Source organism: Solanum dulcamara, chromosome 7 (assembly GCF_947179165.1).
Source record: "Solanum dulcamara chromosome 7, daSolDulc1.2, whole genome shotgun sequence".
Lineage (NCBI taxonomy): Eukaryota > Viridiplantae > Streptophyta > Magnoliopsida > Solanales > Solanaceae > Solanum > Solanum dulcamara.
In genome coordinates, this window is record NC_077243.1 from 70,172,070 (window position 1) to 70,189,307 (window position 17,238).

Here is a 17,238-nt window from a genome sequence, read left to right on the forward strand (position 1 = left end):
TGTTAAAACGTATCATTTTACAAAAACTTTATTTCTCTCCTCATTTCTTCTTCACTTTCAGTATCTTTCTATCTAATTAATTAGTAGCATTAGTATATTATTCATAACAAAAGGAAAGTTCTAAGTTTTTTTTTTTGGTAGGACTGCATAGTTATATATATTAAACTGCTGAAAAAAGAAAGTTGACTGCTGAAAAACGAAAGGAAAGCTCCTAAGTTGTTCAAAAGAAAGTTGAAAAGCTACCCTCTTTTCTATTTTAAAAAAAAATCCCTTATTATTCCAAGCATTAGCAAGTCTTTTAAGTTATGGAGCATCAGAAATGCACAATTTGATGAACCTATGATCAGACTTCACTTAAGACCTAGGTACGTAAACTTGCTAGTCCAAAAGAGACCTCCACCTTTAGGAGCCGTTGAGGCAAGAGGATGTAAAAGTAAACCAAGTATTGATTTTCACCAGTTTCACTTGTACTAGTATATACTCTCATCCGGGTCTTATGCAATAGAACAAAAATTACTTTCAGAGCGAGACGATCAATAAATTTCATGGATAGACATCCTATTTCCCGCAAGATACGGCTTTACGATATTTCAAGAAGATTTGGGCAAATAATTGATCAATGTGCATACTCTGTTACATGAAAAACAATGTTTGATGAAGCTACTAAGCCTGTAATCATTCTCCCGCTTGAATATACTCGAAGCTGAGAATGGCCTAGTCCAAAACAAAAAAGACTATAATCAGTTATACTCTGGAGATTGCAATGGCCTCTCCAGGAATAAAATGATTAGAAGTTCTATCTGGTGGTCATCAATGATGAGTTATGGGGGGGAAAAGAATGAGAATTAACGGATCAAAAAATCAGTTAAATGGGCGCTCAATTATGTATGCTTCCTAGCACGACCACTCGAAGGAGCAGCATCCTCTTTCCTAGTACCAGATGCCTCGGGCTTCCTTGCCCAGGCAGGTGCACTGTCTGGCTCATAACGATAATCGTAAAAGAGTTCTTCTCCAGCGCAAATTCTTTCATTGGCAAAGATACCAACTCTGTGATCTCCAGCCACCATCATGACCTATCAAAGAGTTAATTCAGCAAAAAACAACGGGAATTCTACCATGACCTGGAAGTTTTATGTAAATTTAACTACCTTAGCATAGCAATTTGGAACAGGAGAATGGTTTGCAAATTTTAGTTTATCACCCTTCCGATGTGCATCAAGCACAAACTGCAGCGGAAAAAAAAGATAAGTGATTCATATGACACAGTGGATAAAACTGTTAATTTTAAGGACTAGATACAAATCGCAGAGTATAGAGGTGTCATGTCTCATGTCTCATGCCTGATAATTAAGATTGAAGAGAAATGTAGATTTTTCACAATCACAAGTCTTTGCAGGAGGAAAAAAGACAAGTTATGCAATATGACACAGCTAATGAGAAAGTTAATTTTTGGGACTAAATACAAAAAGCAGAGTATAGAGGGAGCCATGTCTCATGCCTGATCATTAAGATTGAAGAGAAATGAAGAATTTTCACGATCATAAATCTTGCCACGCTTGTCAGCTTCACGGTGTGAAATTAATTCACCTGTGTACTCCCCAAGGTATTCATGTTTTCCGACAGTATTCTGAAAATAATGCTTAAAATAAGGCCCAAAGAAACATGTTTCTGCTTTATGTATCCCATCAATTTGTCCGATCTTACCTTCAAGAAAGCCCCCCAGCCAGAAACATCAGATCTTCCGAGAAGTACCTGTAGATGAACATAATGCATCATCATCAGCCTAGAACTGAAATTTGCAACCTGAATTCCTTAACTTAGAACACCATAGAGAAGGTGGGAGAGGAGAAGGAAACAGCAGCTTCTCACTTTTGATGCGACTGATTACAGCAAAAACTCAGATGATACACAGAACTACAGATATGCAATACGGAACTATAATTGTCCATTGCAAAATGAGTACCACAAGATTTTATCATTTAGAGTGGACCATCACAGCAAGGTACTAGAGAACAAGTGAAAATGCTTATTTGTCAACCAGGATCAAGCCAGAAACATTCTTAAGAATTGACTCAACAATCTAACCAGCAAAGAAGTTGAACATAGCCGAGGGTCTATTGGAGGCTCTCTATTTTTCACAAGGTGGGGGGGGTAAGGCTGCGAACAAACCACCCTCCCCAGACCCCACTTGTTGTTGATAGAGGACAGACGACAGTAATAGAACCCAGTAAAAAATGCTTAATGCCTACTGGATAAGAAACTTCAATTCAAAAAATTGATAACCTCTTTAGGGAAAAAGGAGAATACCAGTAATAATTACTCCCTAAATTTCAATTTGTTAGTCTTAGTTTGGCTGGACACGAAATTTAAGCAAGTAAAGAAGGCCTTAAACTAAAGATATGTATAATGTACCAAAATGCCTTTTAATCTTGTGGTCTTAAACATGTCATGTCGGATGTTGAAATTCAAGAGTTGCCAAATTAGGAAAGAGGCATTGTTTTTTAAACAGACTAAAAAGGAAAGTAAGACAAACAAATTACTTGTCTATGAAGTAAACCTTCACCAATTTCAAGAAGAAATAACAAATATAAGTACCTTTTGTTGCTGTTTGAGAAGTAGCTTCATATTCCTGCATTCATGACTATCACCTCTTGGCGGAGGAACCCCAAGCGTACCATCACCACAACTGGGAAATCCGAATAACAGGCACATCAATTGTTTGAGAAAATAAAAAAGACAAGTGCTAAAACTAAGTTCGTTCATTTTGATAAAGGCGATTTGAGGGGGGATAAATCCACGACCACTTTTCACAAGAAGGACAAAATGATTAGCAAGTAGTAATAAATTCACAGCTTCCAGGAACTAGAAAGCAACAGAAAAATAACAGCATGACTAATAGAGTGCACCTGATCCAACAATTTCGACAAACATCAGGATCACATTCCCTGCCAGCAGCAAAGCAAGGGCATTGACGGCTCCTACACTGACTTTTGGCACAATGACAACCACGAAACCTGTTCTTGCAACCCTTTGGGCATCTAGGAAACAAGAATAGCAAAGCATTCAAAGATCATTAGCTAATCAAAGCATTAAATCAGTGATTAAAACGTGTATGGCAAAAGATACCGAGTCTTGCCTCATGGCATCTCATAGCAATATCTTTTTTGATATGTAAAAGCCAATGTTTAATGAGAAAATCTCATAGAAATTTCAAGAAAAAAATGTTGGCTTACCCACAGTATTTTTCACAGCAAGTCCCATTTACAATGCAGGGACACTCCTTTCCACAAGGGCCTTGACAGCCACATGGATTAAACTGCCGACAGGGTTGATCCTTCCTCTCAGAAATCCGTTTCCTAATTGCATGGTATCCAGCAGATTTCCATGTGTATTTTAATCGGCGAACTCTGCCTCTTCTACGTAAAAATCTGGATCTTCTTCGAGGTTCATTACCCTAAAATATATTATGATTTTTTTAATACCACAGGATTTACCCAAGTTTGCTATGATTCAACTTCCCTTACCAAGAGAAAATAAAGCAAAATATAAATGAGAAAAGCAGACACTGACCATGATTTCCTGACCATCACCATTGGAACCACCTTCAAGAATGCCATCCATTCCATCACCTGCACCTGAGAATAGCTTATTCCCAGAATTATTCATATACTGGAAAACCTCCCAGCACATCTTCAAACCATTCATGAGATTTCGAGCGATCAAACAGCTGTATAGCATATAAAGTTCATAATCGAGGTTAACAATCAAAGCTATGATAATACAAATGACAAAGGCACTCAAATTTATCATCCAAAGGAAAAGTTTAGTATTCATGACAGATGAAACACAAAAGAGTTCCTCAATAGGTTTTCTCAGTCAATAGTTGGAACAACTCAACTGCATTTCTCTTATTCCAAACTAAAATGAACTAAGTTGAATGTGACATTAGATCATGAACTATGACTTCCTGCACAAACTACAATACCCCAGGATAAATTTAAATTATCTCTCATTTAAGAATGGGAAATTAGTGACTTATCAAACAAAATAAAAGATTGTAAATTAGTGACAAGAAGCTTGCTTTATGCGTACTTTGAACAGTCGAAAATTCTTGGTGCACACTTTTCTCAGTGGAAACCAAATTATCAAGGTTGTGAGTTGATAACAGACCAAGTTGGACAGGTGTACTCGTACGATGGGTAATGCAGATAGTCTTCCTACTGACTACCATCAGGATCAAGCCATTCCATAACAGTTAATTGCATTTACATTATGGCATTGGAATCCACAACATCAAAAAAGCAATCCAAGCCAGCATGTCTTTTTTTCTTTATTGGACAACGTTGTTATCCAGGCCAACTTGTGTAAAGCAAAAAAGCTAGCACAAGGCATGTAACTAAAATGCAGAACATCATTTTCGTTTTTAGTCAGAAGGCAGGTGATGTTACAGTGAATAATTTCACATCTTCTAATACCAAACTTATACGAATGCACCACGTATACAGAAACCAAATAAGTAAGAGCAGAGATATAGCAAATCATAGTTTTGGAGTTTACCGACCTGCTTCTACCAAACATTTCTAGACCCTTTTCAAAGAGAGCCTTTTCAATGGGTCTCCAAGATTTAGTACCATCTATTTCTTGTTTGCAGTTATTCTCCCCCACATATGCATTTTTCCCCGATGTGTCATCACAATTTGTCGCAGGGTTTTCACTGGAAACTTCCATCAATTGGTAACCAAAAGCCTTGCCTTGCAAAGAATTTTTACTGTCCAAAACCGGAGAGTTTTTCCTCCTAGACCTTTTAGCACTATGACATTGTGCTTTTTGTGAAGATGGACTCGCATCTTCGTTTTCCTTCCGCGAAATAGAGTGAAGATTCAAATTTTTGAAACCTAGATTTTCACTTGCAACAGAGTCAGATTCTAATACTGCCATTTTCTTCTGTCTTTTCTTAATGGCAACTAGAACATGCTCAGCTATTCGCTTGCTGTTCCTTTTGTTGCTGCCATCTTTATTGTCAGATTTGATTTTTGATGGAGATGACGAGCGCTCATTAGAAGTGATATCATTTACGGGTCTAATATCTGAATCACTGCTCTCAGAGATGTTTTTTGCATTTGGAGCACCTTCACCTTTTGAAGACTTTGATCTTCTTGATACATGCTTCCTACCTGGCATCTGAGTATTATTAGCAACATCAGATGGCAGAACGGATTTTTCTCCATGACTAGCGCACTGAGGAGAGATCACTGTAGCATTACTTTCGAACTTTTTGGCCTAGGTGAATAAAAAAATAAGATTTGGAGGTAGTATCACCCAAAAAGTGGTGCAAAAACCAGAACAGATACCTAATTTGAAATGCTAGTTCTTTTGTACATAATAAATAAAGCAGGACGCTGAATTGATCCTTAATCTACAGACATTGTACAAGAGAAGAGAAGACAGATACCAGGCTGAAGCAATTTGGTCCACAGGGCTCCATATCTGCATTGGAGCAGTACCATGGTAATTGTTTTTCAGCCTAATTAATGTAAAAAGACATCATAAGCATCCCATTTCGAGTACACACAGTTCCAAGGTAATGAAACATCTGTCGGAAGACCAATAACGTACAGGAAAAATAAGATCCTGTGAACATCCATGTAATCTACAATCAAAGACCTGCCAGTGTGGGCAAAATGAGGAGAACATATTATAAATAGGTAGAAGTAGAAAAGAAAACACCAGCGAGACTAAAAGATTCGATATAACACATAATGTGGGGTCTGGTAGACAAAAAGTAAGAGGAATAACAAAAGATATACTCACAAGACATCGACGACAAAATAGATTATCAAAAGAATCCAGAGCGGCATCAAGATCTTTGGCAAGATATAAATCTAAAGAACTTTCCGTGTTCTCATTCTTTGAAGTGCCTGCATCATCTTCCTTAAGCAGAGCTTCATATCTTGCCTGTATAAATGTTTGATGGTGTTTTATCTCTGTAAAGTCAGCAAAAACCAAAAAATGGGAAACAGCTGGACCAGAGTTCGCACTATGACCAGTTTTCTATTAGATAATGAGCGCTAATAGTTAAGTGAAACAAGTATCAAAACCACGTGTGTACCTTCACTTCACTAGGTTTTCTAGACAAGAACTGTCCTAGCAAATCCAACACAATATCGGACAAGCCGACTTCTTTGATAGTCATTCTGTGAATAAACAGACAAAGATAGATTATCTTGACCATTGTATTTGTGACATAAAAACAGTTTTACATTCAGAGGTACATAATAACAAGATTTAGCTTAAGTCTGTGAAAAATTGTCAAACAACTGCAATAGATTTAGATAGAACGAAAAATTAGAATATTTTTTGTTTGATAGACGTGGTGTCCGGGCCAGCTTTAGCGCACCTCGACTAATTTCACGAGATACCTACCACCTACCACCTGCAACATATATCAAGTAACTCTGTCCACCAAGGCTAGGAAAGATAAGAAGAAATCACCCAGGAGTCGTTTGGTCAGATGCATTACAAAAAATAATGCATTCATTAACTTTGTGTATTACTAATACCTTGTTGATCCCACTTTTTCAGCCTATGTATACCTACAAACAACAACCACATACCCAGTAACCTATGTATATACTCTATTTGGTATTATGTTAGGTATAACTAATACATGGCAAACCATGGTATTAGCAATGCAAGAATTTTAATGCATGCATTAGCCTAGTTAAAGAAACAATTACCCCTCAAAACCTTTTCCACATCCTTTCCACCGTATTTGTGAAGAGTATTTTTGTAAAATAAAAAATTAGAAATTATGCAATGCATGATACTTTAATACACCTAACCAATGCATAAGAAATAATCTCGACATAACTAATGTCAACATAATTAATATCCGCATTACTAAAATACCCTATTCAACACTATTTATAGACCCTACCAAACGACCCCCTACTGTTTTTGTCTTTGTTGGGGATTGAACCTGAAACCTCATAGCTCTCAATCCACTTCATTGACCACTAGCCTATCCGTGTAACTTATTATGTTCTTGATACTTCCAGATCTAAAAAGAAAATCCACTGCTCCTCCAATTCGTTGGCATATCCCTCTTCTAATTGGTCAAGAAGATGAATGGTATTATAACGAAGAGAACCCTAATAGAGGTCACCCATAGTTGGCATCATTGGTGGTAATTAATACAACGGTCATGATAGCATAAGAATACAAAAGTACAGACAACCTTACGGTTAAGTACATCCTAAGGAACAGTGCAACACATTGAAGATAGAAAACAAATTAGAGATATTTACAGTTCAATGCCTTTGGATGATCTAGTTTACAAAATAGCCAACAAATGTATAGGTTTTGTATATTTAAGTATATATATACATATAATATACAGAATCAGTATATAGATTCTGTATATTTGCACTAGCGCCACTAATTAAGTTTAAGCGAAGGGACAAATACGAAAGAAGCCCAAAAAATTAACCCTGGCATAAGTAACAGGTCCATCTTTCCCATGGGAATACTGAACCACATTGGGGGGAAATACTGACCCAATTCTCTAGTACTAACCCTCTTATGGTCCACCCAAATGGACTAGCTAAAGAATGATTACTCCTTCAGAGAAACATGACACACATTGTTTTTCTTGAAACTAAAACAAAAATGGGGTTCATGTTTCTCTGAAGGAGTAAACATTCTTTAGCTACTGAACAACGTTTTCCCTAAAAAGTTTCTCTTTTTACCAGAAGACAAAACTACTAAAGGGCAAAATTGAAATCAGGTAGCTTAATTATACCAACCGAAGCATATAATCTTCGGACTCTGCAAAAACCTTCTTTTCTTCTTCTTCTTCAAGTACTTCTTCATCACTATCACTACAAATCAAAGTTTCCCCACCATTTTGGTCATAATAAATTCTTCTACGACCAACCACAGATTGATCCTCTGTCATTCTCTGATTTCTGCAAAACACATAGTAGAATCAGAAAATTAAAGTAACAAGAATACAACTGGAAATAGCTACAATGAACACTTCGACACTACACCAATCAAAATGGTAACGTGACATTACTGAAAATTTAACATTTAGGGCCATTCCCTGGCTTTGGACAAGATTAAAGAAAATAATAAGAAAACGAAATATATAGACATTAGACACAGCCGTATAGCCGAAAACCATTACAATAATCCAATAAAGAGCTGCATCAATTTTTTCCATTCTGCTTTCTGGGAGGCAACTTCCAAGAAGTTGATTGTTAAACAAGGACATATTAACAAAGTTGATTGTGCGGAAGGCAACATGAAAGTCGACACCACTTTGTCTCTTTTGGAGTACATGGAACAAATGGAATAGGAAATTGCTTCATAACTGTGAAAATGATGTAGGAAGCATTTTAAAGATCCTTTTTATTTCATTTGTGTTTTTGGTAATAAAGAGAAAATACCATGTTGTATGGCTAGCCGATAAAACTTGGTAGAAGACAGCGTATCACTAAAGCAGAATCGCAAAGCTTGTACATAATTTTGGACACCAAACTTGGTGTTTATTAATGATTTTTTTATTTATAAGGAAAGAAAAGTTCTTTGTGAAGAGGGAGGAAACAAATCTAACACAAGAATCAACTAAATCCACTACTGCATTGAAGCTGATCTATACGCCTATGGGAAAATTAATCATAAAGAATATGGTCCTGAAGTATATGATATTAAAGTACTAGCTAAGATCATACAAGAGATTAAGATCAAAGCTTCTATAGACTATAAATTAACAGGATATGCAGTTCTACATTGCTGTCACTACAGAATACAAAAAGTTCCTATTCTGGGTATGAGATTAACAGTTAACAAATTAATCAAAGACGAGGAATAAAGATTAATAGCTATTCTCAATACATGTACAGTTTTAGAGGAACCTTTATTAATATAGCTGGGGTGCATGAAACCGCAAGCTGTTAAGGATGCAAAAATTAAACTTCAACAGCAGATGTATACTTTGTGAAAACATAACACACCTATCCAAAAATATCCATGAAGTATATGGAGGGATTCTTTTTACTTCTGGAAGTTTAATGGGACGTACGGCATTCTTGACTGCAATACTTGATCCTAAAAGAATTGCAGAAGTGGCGTATCCATCATCTTCGGAGCTATTACTATCATCATCTGCATTACTGGTATCAATGCCATTTTGCATATCAATTGCATCCTTCTGTCTTTTCGATAGTAGATCAACTCTTCCATCAGCATCAAAAATTTCAACACATTTTCTCTCTATTGCCAAATTGTAAAGATCCTTTGTCAGATTCTCCAACTTTTGTGTATTTCCTTCTACCCTTTTCTGAGAGGAGAAGAACACAGGTCTCATTTGTTGTCAAATATAGTAAAAGTATCTTTAATCAAAATTCAGAACTAATTGTTGGACAGAATGCAGAATAAACTGAAATACAGAAAGAGCACCTTAATATAATCAGCGCGTTCAGAAGCAATTTTTCTCTTCAAAGAATCAATAACTGATAATACTTCATCAGGTTCTACAGTTGCTTCTTCAGGAGAAACAATCTGTCAAGAAAGTAAGAGCCCAAAATACTTAGAATAATAATCTTCCAATTTTACAATAACAACAATAACAATGCTTCATTTGCAGACTACCGATGATTCATTATATGAACCCACTCAGCAAAAAAAATACTCCATCTATACAAAGTAATTTTTAAAATTTTTATGCATATATATAGATTTTGAATCCCCTGAACACAAGACTAGAGGTTGGCTTAGTGGTTTAGGAGTTCAAAATTCAACTTGAGGTAAATCTCAAACTCTGCATGTTTATTTTTCGAACTCCCTCAATAAAAATCGTGGATCTGCCACGATTCACAGTACCAACTTGGAACTGATTTCTAATGTTTTTGACATTATTTTCCCAAAAACAAAGTACCATCCATCATCGATATACATTGAACTTATTAATTATGGAATCGATGTACACTGAATTTATTAAATTATGGAAAGAAACTCATATTATCTAATAATAGTCATTGACGGTACAAGATTCCTGCAAGATTCACAATTCTACTGCAAACCCTACTTCGGGTCCAACTTTAACCCAGCCAACCAAAACTCTGAATTAGCCATAAACTTCCATAATACAGCAGTGTCTCCACTAAAACATCAGACTTTATACAACATGTGAAACAACTTCACCATAATGACAGAGAAAGTAACTCAAATTGATCAAAAACATAGCTGGCAGTACATTTTTTTCATTTGATAAACCTAGCTGGCCACCATTTTTACTTTGAGAAAATTAACGAAGAACACGAAAAAATTAAATCTTCCCATCTATGCTTATAAAAAAAATCCAGTTATGTTCCATCAATACGAGTTAACTAAACCTGGAGCTAAAGGAGCTGTAGAAATACAATGTAGGTGTTAATTCACTATAGAAGTTACAAAAATCAATAATCATACGAAATAAATTCATAGATCTTTTATATGTTCAATGTAACATTAGAAAATAACCAAATGTATATGAAGAAAGCATTAAACTACAGAATGTACTGGATTTACCGAAAGATCATTTAAACGTTGTGTTTGGGAATCCGATAGGGAGTTATCGGACGCCGGCGGCATTGCCGGTGTGAAGCTCGATCCAGCAACGGAGCTCCGGTACGGATCGGATTTTGACGGTGCGGGTAAAACCCTAGGTAAGGAAGGAGAGGGGCCGACAGAGAAAGTATTGGGTATATCGCTTCTTCTTTCTTTTTTTTCCTGCTTAGACTTTTCGGTTGGAACATTTATTAAATTATTTAAAGTGAAGATTTCTAAAATTAAAGAAATCTGTTTGGCTCTTAATTCTATGTTTTTTCTATTTATGCCAACTTTAGTTCTGTTCTGTCACTATTATTCTAGCTACTCTATTTTAAATTATTTTTCTAAGTTTTTTGGGCTGTTGACCAACTTTTGAATTTGAATGCATGTTTGAAATTTTTTCTAAAATTTTTGCTTCAATAAGAAACAGTTTTTGGATGGTTTAGTTGGATGCAAAAAGAAAATATTTAAATATAGGATTTTCATACATTATATTTACTTTATCTTGTTAAAATGAACAATTAAAATGTGAAATCTATTTTTGAGTTTATGGAACAACATAAATAAAAGAGAACCAAGAAAATATAATTGTTACGATCAAATTTTTTTAGTCGTGATTGACACCTGATGAGTTACTACCCTCCTTTAAACAAATTGTTTCTCTTTAACTTACTTTAGCAAATCAATCTTCATAATGAAAAGGAAGCATATATAACGAAATTCAGGACAGTAGAATATTTTAGAAATGAAATGTCAAATTGTAGCCTAAAACTTTTTAACTGTTAAGGAAGATCTGCGAAAAATTGAGTATAAGAAATCGAGGGACACAACATAAAAGGAAATTAAAAAAAGACATAAAGTCACCGTTAAAATTGTTCTTTTTTTCAAAAAGACACATTAACTTTGTAGGTGTCATATGACTTCTAAACAATTTTATGTTGATTTTAGTATACAATTTATAGCCACCTTGAAGAGAGAGTATTTTCTTTTTTTTCTATTTTTGTTAATACTTTTTTTATTTTTATTTTTCTTTATTTTTTTAATTTTTATTTTCTATTGAATTCTTTGTTTTCCGGTCTTCTTCAACGCGTTGATAGCGATTTTCATCGTCGTGTTTGATTTTCTTTAATAGGAATGATGAAAAGGTAATAAAAATGACAAGAAAAAATAAGGAGGGAGATGGTTACAATTGATCACCATTTTATTCGATGGAAAAAAAAAATCGGCGACAAAGAGATGCATTTTGCACTACATTAATAATAAATTTCGTCATTAGTGTTTAATTTTTTCGATAAAGATGATGAAAAGATAATAAAAAGTCAAAGAAAAAAATGAAGAGGAAGATGATCATTACTAGTTACCATTTTATCGTGCGAAAAAAACATTTTTCGACGACAAAAAATAACATTTTTTCTTCACTTTTATGATCTATTTCACTATTTTTTTTATCTATAATATTAATTAATGTGAGCTTGAAATAATGACAATTAAATTTTTAATAGGGGCACCCGTCCTGTGATAACCAGTTGCAGTGACTCTTCCTTAATCCTCTGACACTTTTTTTCTTCTTTTCCTATATGTGGTGAAGAGGAGAAGCAGGGGAGGGGGAGGGGGAGGGTTTTGGATTTTTATTAATATTTTTTATAAAAAATTAGTCTTTTTCTCTTTTAGTTTTAAAATTTATGATATTTAACACGTGGTAATTAAGAATTGGTGCATGTCATTATTTCTTTTTAAAAAAGTGGGACAGATCGAAAAATGAAGCAATAGTATTACTTTAAAATTATCCAGGAGGGTCATAGAACGCCTACAAAATTAAGGTGTCTTTTTGAAAAAATGCGACAATTTCAACAGTGATTTTATATCTTTTCTCTAAAAAATAACGTGAATTATCACCGGTGAAATACATGATTGGGTCACCTTAGTTTGAATTGAAATATCACCTCGAACTAGTTATAAGATCTGCACAAAGTAGTGAGGGGATATCATGAGCCTAAGCAAAGTGAGATCATCGACATGCTCCTCTATATTAAATAATAGTATATAACAATACGATAATACAAACATGTAATACAAATAGCGCAAACATGTACAAGTCAAGCTAAAATCAATAACAAGTCCTGAGACCACGTGGACTAGGGCATTATATCTAATGGTTCAACCATGAGCCGTGGTATATACCTGCAAAATTCACTAGATCTAAATATATGGATTCTCATGAATATTAGAAATTCGGTAGATCTAAATCTTTGATGTCATGCTTAATTTGTAAAAAAAAAATACACTTCTAAATCATGCTGCAATTATTAACAGTATCATATCATAATCATATGAGAGCTAATATGGTAAATAGCTTAAAATAACATAAACAACATAAGCACATACTTTCTCCAAAACATTTTGGATATTTTGAAAGCAGTAATGTAAATCTCGAATCATGCTTTAAAAAAAGTAAGAAAATCAAAAATTAAAGTCTTACGCACCTTGAAACTAGTGAGATTCTCCAAATTAATTAGCAATGTCCAGTTCTCTAACTAAATAATTTTCAAGTCTTATCTTATGAAAATATCGAATAACACACCAAAAAAGTTAGGCGATCCATTTTTATGATTAATTTTTCATTTAGAGTCTAATTTCATGATCAAATTATTAATCTATCATAATTAGGTCAAATTATTCCAATTTTGACCATCAAATGGTGCTAGTATTTCTTTCATGTGATAGTCATGCAGTGAGGCTTAACTCACTATATTGTCCGGGAGTTTTTCCTCCGAAATTCTGAATATGTTAGCTCATAGCCATGCAATGGATGCCTAACACACATCTTGGCATATATTTTTCTTAATCCTCTCTGTTTTAATTCTTTTGATAGTTTCATCGATTAAGCTTATTGTAAAATTTTATTTTAAGCTAATTACCTTCTTACAATTAATTTTTCATTTTTGTTGGGCATGCACACACTCTGACACTACATTAATTGCTATTTAAATTTGTGGACAAACTAAGGTAATTAAAACTTTTTCTAAATCTATAAAGTAGAACATCATTGCTTACCTCCACAAGCACTTCGTTCTCAAAGTAACAAATTAATTAGTTATTCTAAAAGTACATCACTAACGCAACTATATAATTTGTATTGATGTGTTTTATGGATAAAAAAGTGCTCTTTTCTATGGTTATAGTCGTGACAAAAAAAAAATAAGGTCTATTTCACAAGCAAATAAATATTCAAAAGATTTGCCCCAATCATTAATTTTGTCAAATTAGTAATTTCTTTCAAATCATTGAACTTAAAAGTCACCATATCGAGTATGCATTATGAAAATGTATAATTGGTAACTAAGTTAATTATGGAGTTTCAATTCAACAAACTTATCGAAATAATATTTGGCCATATCATTCTTTTTTTCTTAACAAAATTAGAAAATTAATAAGTGATAATCATATTTATAAGAAGCAAGTTATCACTCACAAAATCATAATGATTATTAAGTTTCTCAAATTGTAAATCAATCACAATATAAAAGATAATCTTGAAATAAAGAGAGGTTTGGTTCAAGGAAATTGAATTTAATATGATCTTCACTTCTAATATGTAAATTCTTCGAAAATATTACGCTTATTTTACCTACATCCTTAAATATGAATATTTAGATGATAATTTTCTTTAAAAATTTCAGATTAAAAATGATAAAAATCTTATACTAGTGACCCTAGATAGTCCTATACACATATAATTTAGTGTTATAATAATATTATTTTACTTAGCACTTTGTAAACAAATAGCATGTTTACGATCATATGATTAAAATGTATTTTAATATAGTTGACATATCTTTTATTTAAGATTACAAAATTTAAAAGACTCTTTTATTTTTTTAAACTATATGTCAAGTCAAAACAGAACAAATAAATTAAAATGGAAGAAGTGTATATTTATATTTGTCAAGCTCAAGAACTGGTACTAAACGTAATTTTTAAATGGAAAGGTCTAAAAATACATTTCGACTTAATTTTAAAATGAAAAGGTCTAAAAATACCTTTAACCTATTTAGTTTGGTTCTAGTTCGCCATTACCTTTTGTTAACCTATTGGTCCAACAATGCCTCTATAATGTTCCTTAGGCTTAAAAATATGCTAAACTAATAGTGCAAGGTATAAACCATTAATAAATAAAAAGACGAGCCCAAAATCTAAATGACGAATAAAAAAAAAGTAATCAAATTAACATGTCAAAACAAAGTTAACAAAAGCAACATATAGTGCCCTAATTTAATATGTTGTATAAGTTTCAATAACGGATCAGACTTAACGACCGTTATGCCCAATAAACTTATATAACGCATCAAATAAGTGCGCTATGGAATAAAATTATTATCACTTCAACACTTAGATTTTTTTTTGTAGTTTAGATTTATATAATTCATTTTTCAGGTTAGGTTTAAGCGTGTTAAAGGATGTATTCGTCCATCTTATTTCATGTGGATTATTTAACTCGATAATTATTAGTTGATTGTTTTAAAATTTGTTGTTGCAAATATATGAAGATATTTATTTTTTTACTATTAATTAGAATGTCATATAAATTGCCAAAAGAATGAATAACAAGAATAACAATAATATTTACTCATTAATAAGGAATAGATGGGAAAAGAACTTATGTATTTTTTCTCTTTACATAAATATCATAATTTTATTTTTGGTACAACTTCCTATATATCTATTCTTTTAAGAAATTTGAAATAATACTTTAAACTAGCCAGAAATCATGTAAAAGTACTATAAATTAAAATTATTATAAGTAAATATAATTAAAATGGGTGAAAATGTGTAGGGAGAGAAATACAGTTCAACACCAAATTTATTTATATGAATAGCGTCTTATAAAGTATTAATTTTTTATTCCTATTTATCACTTAATGATTTATTGATTTTATTTTAAACTCTCTTAAATAAAATGATTTATTTGCAAGACGAGAATTTTTTTTTCCATTGTTTAAACCATCTATTTTACAAGAAAGAAATAAGATGAAAATAAAGCGGTCATTACCTAAAAGAATAATGTGAATTAAATTAGCTACAAAACTAATAATGTTTAACAAACTAATAACATCTAACAACTAATAAACTAATAAAAATTACTAAACTAATAACGTCAACTAATAACAACTAGTAAACTAATAATAATTCCAAAATTAACGACAATTAATAAAGTAATTACTATCACAACATAAACTACACTACCAACATGATGGTGGAGCTCCTTGCCTTAAAACAGGAGCTCACTATTGCTTTGGAACAGAAGCTCACACCCCTTAAAGTGGCTACTGACTCCAATGATGTTATACATATGATTAATAATGGACACTTATCTTTTAACCCAATTATTCTTGAATGCATGTGGTTGATAAAGGGGGTGGGTAATTCAGCCGTGAAGCACAATTACATTGATAGCGTATTTCAATAATTTTCGAAATCAAATAATAAGGTTTCTTTTAAATAATGATCGGATAGATCATTACATTATGAGTGATGAAAGTCAATAAATTTAATCGGTCATTAAATAGCTAAAGAGTTCAAATTTCATGTTTTCAACATCTGTAAATATTATGAATCAGTCATATATCTTACTTCTACCCATAACAAGACATCAACATCCATATAAATGCTCGTTATCTTATCTATACGAAACTCCCATCACCCTTAACTCATCAATAATCAATTACCAACACAAACACTTCATAAGAATCAAGGAAGTTTCAAGTTGCTTTAAATTTGAAGCAAAAAATAATAATCAAGAAATAACTTTTCCCTTCAAAGCCTTTGAACGATGTCAATATGGTCAAATACGTAATCTATGTAAATATACAAATTCATAGACACTCATATTGTTATACTTCTATTCGGGGGCCAAAAGGTCAATCCAAAAGTCAGCCCTGAGCCCCCAAGGTCAAAAATAATATTTTGAAGTCAGTTTACCCATAACTCAAAGGTCTCAAACTGAGATTTCATAAAAAATCGAGTCTAAGTCGACCTCCAAATTAATAAAACATGATTTTCTAATTCTAAGTATTAAACTCCAATTTCTAACACCCAAATAAGATTTAAATCATAAAATAAATGATGAAATAGCAGAAAATTACCAACTACAAAGTTAGATTCATATCCATGAGTCAAAGCGAGCAAATTCCTGTGAAATAGCAAATATCAAGCTTCCAAGCTCCAAAGTTGAATTATGAAGTCTAAATTCAAAATATAAAATTTAATCTGCCCATGTCTATTTTCTTTATCGGAACGTGACACATATCCTCACATCGAGATACACAGTCTTGGCCCTATCCATCACAAACGTGATCCTCTCTTTGCAATCGCGAAGAACATCACAAACCTAACCCCAAACTTACTTCTTTGCGAATGTGATCACCAGATCCTATAACTCTTCCCAAATGTGAGACCCCTTTGCGATTGCATAGAAGCAAACCAGTTGCATCAACATCAACTGTGACCAAAACTTTATTTTACCCCTCAGAATTCAATCGGAACCTCAGGAAACAAATCAATAGTGCAAACACTTCTAAAATATATTTTAAACTTGTTGGAATCATGAAATCACTGATATGAGATTGTCTTGACCAAATGTTGACC

At 33.1% G+C, this 17,238-nt stretch overlaps 1 protein-coding gene across 3 annotated transcripts; it reads right to left on the reverse strand.

Annotated features, from left to right (window-relative positions):
* Positions 1–588: 588 nt before the first annotated feature.
* Positions 589–10,813, reverse strand: LOC129894137 (histone-lysine N-methyltransferase CLF). Of its 3 annotated transcripts, none has more exons than XM_055969676.1 (17): positions 10,573–10,813; positions 9,463–9,564; positions 9,018–9,343; positions 7,806–7,967; positions 6,110–6,194; positions 5,812–5,955; positions 5,617–5,664; positions 5,453–5,524; positions 4,562–5,280; positions 3,571–3,727; positions 3,234–3,454; positions 2,907–3,038; positions 2,596–2,686; positions 1,705–1,752; positions 1,499–1,627; positions 1,149–1,226; positions 589–1,073 (listed from the first exon to the last, which is right to left on the reverse strand). In XM_055969676.1, the coding sequence occupies exons 1-17, from the start codon at positions 10,633–10,635 to the stop codon at positions 882–884; spliced, it is 2,769 nt and encodes a 922-aa protein (XP_055825651.1). In that variant the 5' UTR covers positions 10,636–10,813; the 3' UTR covers positions 589–881. The 3 variants fall into 3 exon arrangements, with proteins under 3 accessions (XP_055825651.1, XP_055825652.1, XP_055825653.1); XM_055969677.1 differs by having other exon boundaries at positions 4,562–5,181; positions 10,573–10,812; XM_055969678.1 differs by lacking the exons at positions 9,463–9,564; positions 10,573–10,813 and having other exon boundaries at positions 9,086–9,171.
* Positions 10,814–17,238: the final 6,425 nt, after the last annotated feature.